This window comes from Suricata suricatta, chromosome 2 (assembly GCF_006229205.1).
Source record: "Suricata suricatta isolate VVHF042 chromosome 2, meerkat_22Aug2017_6uvM2_HiC, whole genome shotgun sequence".
Taxonomy (NCBI): Eukaryota; Metazoa; Chordata; class Mammalia; order Carnivora; family Herpestidae; genus Suricata; species Suricata suricatta.
Window position 1 is genome coordinate 177,029,478 of NC_043701.1, and position 6,000 is coordinate 177,035,477.

A 6,000-nucleotide genomic window follows, 5' to 3' on the forward strand; every position below is an offset into this window, starting at 1 on the left:
AATAATTTAAAAATTTTTTAACAATCATAAAAATAAATAAACTAAAAGGCTCGCCTCTGCAAATCACATGCATGCTCTGTCACAGCTCGTACCACAAGGAGGCAGTGCCGTCGTCAGCGGGGCCAGCGCCCGCAAGGGTCACAGACACACGCGGAGGCCACTGCGACGTCGAGGCACCTGTTTGCACGAAGCCTCCACCCCTCTGCGGGACACGGGCATCAGCCTCACTCTGGCCAGTGCCTGACGGCCTCCCAGGAAGGCCCGTTTTAGAAAAACGGTTGCCATTACTTCTGCTCCTATGACCAGTGCCTGGGGCCTCATGGGGAGTCCCCCCCCTTGGGGGGTCGGGAACACTGCCCTCGCTCCAGTGCTGTCCCAACCGGCTCTCTGTCCCTCTCCAGCCTGCGGTGCGGGCTGCTCTTCCAGAACAGCTGAGCTGACCCCCGACCACTGGGGACCACGGCAGCCCCCAAGGCTTAGCAAGCACCAGGTGGGCTCTCGGCAAACAGGTTCATTAAGTGGCGATGAGTGCTGGGATCTGCCGTTTATTCTCGGATTACCACGCGAAAACTAACTCAGCTCCCAATATTCCCTGCTGATGACAGATCTCAACGCCGCGGCAAGGGGAGGCTTGGCTACTGTCGGCTCAGAAGGCTCAGAAGGCCCCGGGAAGAAGGCTCCAGCCCTGTCCCGCTGAATAACGCAGCCCCACCGAAGCGCTCCCCAACTGGCTTTATGCCTTGAAAATTAAATTTCCAGTGCGTGTGGCCTGCTCGGTCTGGAAGTTCTCAGACATGTGGGAGACAGCCGGGCACCTTCCCTTGCAAATTCACCTAGAACACCATCTGCCAGCTTCCGTGACATACTGCTTAGGTATCATTAACTACGATGGCCAAAAAAAATAAAAATAAACAAACCCACTAATATGCCTCGCATCTCTGTGCTGAACTTCAGAAGTTTCTTTTTCTCCTTGGACAAGGACCATCAGATGTCAGCATTTCAGATGCTGGCAATTTCCCTTAGCGGCTCCTTGTGTCAGAAAATAGCAGTTCTTTACATCATGAGCAAGACTCTCCCTCCGGCAAGAATGCTCCTTGCGCCCCCTCCCGCGGCACCGCCGGGCACCCGAGAGGGGTGAAGAGCAGGCCGTCTCCCTGGCACCCAGAGCAGAGAAAGGCACACACCCGGAAACCACCAGAACTGTACCATCCTGCCTGCAAGGCCACCGCAGGGAACCTTCTCTCTGCAATCTCTTACTTGGGGGTGGGGGCGGGGAAGGAGGAGCAGAGAGCCCACCCTCCTGGCTCCCAGAGCCTCACCTCCAACGCAATGCCGCGGAGGCTGAAACAGGCCTTGACCTCGGTGCGGTGCGGCCCTCCCCCAAACACCCCCAATCAAACTTGGGTACCCTGAGAGCGAAGCGAAAGCACGTACCTTCCGGCTCTAACGTGGTATCCTCAACTAAATTGAAGGAGGGCCGGGCCAGGGCCAGGGTTGCCATGGTGACCACGACCAGGCAGAGGAAGCCACCGGAGCCGACCACGGGCGCGGCGGCGCCGATCCCCGGAGCTCTTCCATATCTGCACGTGGACGCTACTCCCATCTGCACACCTCCTCTGCGCGCATGGACCGCCCGCGACGCCTCCAGCCTGCGGTGGGCTCCGGAGCCAAGGTGCTGCTGCAGCCGTGGCTCGTCCTGCTGCCGTGTCTGCAGCTGCTGCAGCCTCTAGAGGAGAGAGATTCGGCGAAGTCAGTGAAATCGTCCCCAATGCCAAGGCGCTGAAGCCCCAAGCGGGCTCACACAGTGTCTCAGCCTCTCCCAAATATATGCGCCAACAGTTCCTTCTCACGATCTGCAAATGCCTCGCGTCCATCCGCGCCCCAGAAACCAGGTGTTTCCATCAGCCCGGTCCACATGCGGGGTGGGCTGATCTTGCAAAAAGCATACTTTCGAGAAACAGGAGTGGCTACGGGACACGGATCCGGGCGGCCCCTTCAGAGCGGCGTGCACAGTCTTCTGCTAGCCACTGTCACCTCGACCGCCCTCAAAGAGCAGAAGCAACGTGACCTTTGTTTGAAGGGCAACTACAAAAGCGAGTTAACAATGCTCCGGTTGGCATAAGCGGCCTTGTTAACCTCTCTTAGGCCAACAGGGCTTCGGACAGCTGGATCGTGGAGGCGTCTGCTCGCTGACTTATGTCTGGGGCTGTGGCGGAGTGGCTGGCCCCACCCTCACTGTGGTTCTTGGGAAGAAAGGAGACCAGCAAAATACACGGGACCCCAGGAAGGCTACCAAAAATCCCCACCGGTTTACACTTGTCAGGATTCATTTCCCGACGCAGAAGTGTATTTCAATCTTTCGCCAGGTGGCCACTTACGAAGAATGAGGGGAACTGAAATATAGTCACAGCAGCTGATCCACAAAAAAGAGATGCAAAGCCTGAATCCCCTTCCGCTGTGACTACTGGCAGCTCCAGCCTCGTAAATGTCTTCAACCCATACAGGGCGGGTTAAGGAACAGAGCAGACGCGAACTCAGGAATAACGCAGGTGCTTCTGAACGATGATGGTGACGTGTAAATTACTGTCACGGTATGTGACTGGGCCAATGACGTTCGATACGCTAACCTATTGGCTGAAACTTCGGAGTGGAAGTTGCAGGGGGTGCTCAACTGCCTGCTCTGTTCACCCATTTGACTCACAGGCAAAGAGAACCTTCCAAGCTTAAATATTCCGAATGACTTGAAATGTGTTCATTCACCTCAACTACGAAGTGTGGAACCGAAATGCACAAACTTGAGAAAATTTGAAACAATCACAGATTCCATAAACTCTATAAATGAGCCACACTTTAGGGATTAGGGGGGTGAGACCTTTAATATAAAAATCTCTAAACCCTGGGCTTTTCCCATGCCAACTTGATGTTTCAAATTATACCATCAGATTTCAACAGGCTCTGAGCCCCTCCAAAGCTACATCAGTGTTCCTTTTAGCCTTGACTGAGGATTAAAATGGGAAAAGAGAATGGTGCACCGTTTTCTGAGAAGGAAAAAAGACATTTCTGCTGCAGAAAAAAGCACATGTGAAAAGGTGTGATTCACAGCAAAAGCAAGAAAAACTGTGCATGTGAACACACCCTCTATTTTCAGATTGCTTGAAGGATGTTTTCTTTTCCCCTGACTTTTTCTTTCCTCTTGAAGTTAAGAGCCTCAAAAGATAGCTCCGTATCTATTTCTACACACATGGGGGAGGAAAGTACACAAGCATGCTCACTGATTTACTAAGCATTTCCAGAATGCATGGGAATTTTCCGCCTCTGACACAACTTCACACACAACCTTAAATCCTCCTAGATTTCCCCCCACCCACCCCGGGGCTGCTTCCTTCCCTGGCCTCATCACCCACCTGTCCGAGATCAGAGGGGCTGCCTTCGCTCCACGCACAGAGGGACCTGTGCAGTGACCTCAGCTAAATCGCAGACCATGCATTCATGCCGTCAGCTTGCACCAGAAACTTGAATTCTTAGCCATTACCAGGTCCCGGGCCCCAGGCTGCCCCCTACCCAAATCTCTGGAAGGCGGAGGTCTAAGGCAGCAGGTCTGCACAACTCCTCACCAGAGTGGACAAAAGTGCGAAGGGACCTCCTAGGCAGGATAATTAGGTCCCGAGGCTCGGTGTTGGGAACACAGGCCCAGCATGCCGCTGGCGGCCACAATCCCGGCTTCCTGCCTTCAATACCATAATCCTTCCTGGAGTCTGAGCCTCAGTGAAAGCCCCAGCGTGTTTATTTTTCCCCTTGAAAGGGAACGCTCTTCTCAGCCCGGGCCCGGGAGGCACTGTCACCCTTCCCTGTGATGGACGGCTCTTCTGAGCCACCGCTCCCCTGGTCCATTTTCACCTCGGCACAAACCTGCCCCCAGACACAGGCCAAGTGACAAGCCAGAGAGGCTGGCTGGCAACTGAACCCTATGCCAGGTTTGTCCTGGGCTCCTCAATTTACCAGAATATTCCCAAACCCACACACCTCCCAAAGCCTCCAGAAGGCAAACCAACACAGTACCCGCCTTAATTGAGTTTCTAGGCTAACTCTCAAAGCACTTGGGCGCTTTGTTCCTGGTGGATTTCACATCAGGAAAGTCAACAGGGCCGCATAAGGTTGGGATGCCCAGGTCCCCCCAGGGGGCAGACCCATCTCCCAGCTCAAAGCCGCCCTCCTGTTCCCCTCCTCTTCCCAGCTGAGTAATAGGGGGGCTATCAAGGGGTCAGATCTGGGTGGGGGTTGCTTAGCATTCTGAAATCTCAAAAAAATACAGGCTGACTCAGGACCGCAAGCCATCCCCTGGTTCAGGCTTGCAAGCCAGTGAGAACTTGCAGCAGCTTTGGGGAACTCCTAACCACCAGCCCGGTTTCATTGTGGCATTTCTTTCATTTAGCCAGTGTTTCTCCCCCTTCTTGGGGCGCTAAAGAGCTCAGAAAAATCTGCATTTTAATTGACATTCCAGGGAGAGGGAGAGGGGCGCCTGATTGCTTTTCTATTCAAACTAAACAGGCTTTTCAGATGAAAATGAGTCGCGGCCAGTGGAAGATTTACAGGGATTTGGGACCAGGGGGACAATGGGGTTTTAAATGTTGATAGCGTTTCACACCAAACACATAATGGGTGCCCCGAGTGTGAAAGCAGGTTTGCTTTTAAAGGTAGGTTTTTATTGAATTGGGCCAGTGGAAGGCAGGCCCGGAGAAGGGCTGGGCGAGAGCGGGCTCGGAGGGGAGCGGCGGAGACCCGGCGCCCCCTGGCCGGGACCCCCGACGCTGGCCCTGCGGCCGCGGGAGTGGGAGCCAGCGCCTCGCAGGGCCCTCGGCGGACTCCCCGGCGCGGACCGGGCGCTGAAAAGAATGAGCGCGCAAGTTACAACTCGCTTGCGCTTTCGACATCCCCGAGCGGCTGCCGGCTGCACAGGCGGCGAGCGAGGAAAAGTCGGTCCAGTTCGCCCCCTAGCCCCAGGCGCGCTGCTCTCCCTCCGGCGCCGAGGGCGGCAGCGAGCTGGGGGCGCCCGTTTCTGAAATCGGGGAACCGGAGCGGCCTCCTCCCCAAAGGTGCCACCCCTGCGAGCAGAGCCAGCCAGCCCGACCGACAGATCGCCGGCGCCATCCAGAGGCTCCGTCCCGGGAAAGGGCCCCCCGCCCGGCCTGATGGGACAGGGCGGGCGCTCCCCGGACCCCGGGTTGAGGCACCCCGAAGATGCCCCTCCGAAGTCGGAACCTGCGGGGCCGAGCCACCAGCGAGGCAGCCCCGCCACTCGCCCGCCCGCTCTGGGGACGGAGGGTCGCGCCGACCGGTGGCACGGCACCAGCCGGAGTTTGACAGGGAGGGGGTGTCAGTGCCAGAGGCAGATGTCAGCATCTGGACGGGGGGTGATGAGTAAACACAGACCTTCCCGAACCGCCGCGGTCAGCACGCATCCCGCTCCCCCATCACCTATGCGGCCAAAGAGGGAGGACGGGGACCAGGCTCCACCGTGCCGGTGCCTCCGCGCCCTCCGCTCGGGGGACGCTGCGCCCAGCGTCCCGGGTCCCGCGGCCCCAGCTTTGCAGGCGAGCGAGGCTTCCCCGAGGCACCCGACGCGGCGATTACCTTGAATGGCAACGCTGCCCAGCGGCCGTTCTGTCCCCGCGCCCGGCGTGGGTAGGGATGGAGCAAGCGACGAGCTCGGGGGGAAACTCCAAAATCAGAGCGGTCCTCGGGTCCTCGCCGGCGCCCAGGCTCCGAGGCTTCAGGCGCACCCCAGGCTGCGGGGGAGCGCGGGCATGACGCCCGCCCGGCTGCCCTCGGGTTCGGGGAGCGAGAGGAAGAAAGGACTCCGGCTCGGCGTCTCCTCCACCAAACTTTGCTCGCCAAGTCGCGAACGCGCAGGGCGCCCAGGAGAGAGCGGCGGCCTCAGGGCGCCCGGGGCCCCGGCAGCCCGCGAAGGAGTCGCCGCGCCGGGCCGACTACGCCGCGCGC

At 57.9% G+C, this 6,000-nt stretch overlaps 1 protein-coding gene across 7 annotated transcripts in view; it reads right to left on the reverse strand.

Moving 5' to 3' along the window:
• The window catches only part of FGFR2 (fibroblast growth factor receptor 2), a 111,503-nt gene extending 105,598 nt beyond the window's left edge, over positions 1 to 5,905 (reverse strand). For 5 of the 7 annotated variants that reach the window (XM_029932706.1, XM_029932703.1, XM_029932701.1 and 2 more), the window contains exon 1: positions 1,435 to 1,690. In XM_029932706.1, the coding sequence (XP_029788566.1) occupies positions 1,435 to 1,603 (169 nt within the window). In that variant the 5' untranslated portion in view covers positions 1,604 to 1,690. Of the gene's footprint in view, positions 1 to 1,434; positions 1,727 to 5,631 lie in introns of those variants that run through there. The other 2 variants (XM_029932707.1, XM_029932705.1) reach the window with 1 other exon arrangement.
• Between the last annotated feature and the right edge of the window lie 95 nt (positions 5,906 to 6,000).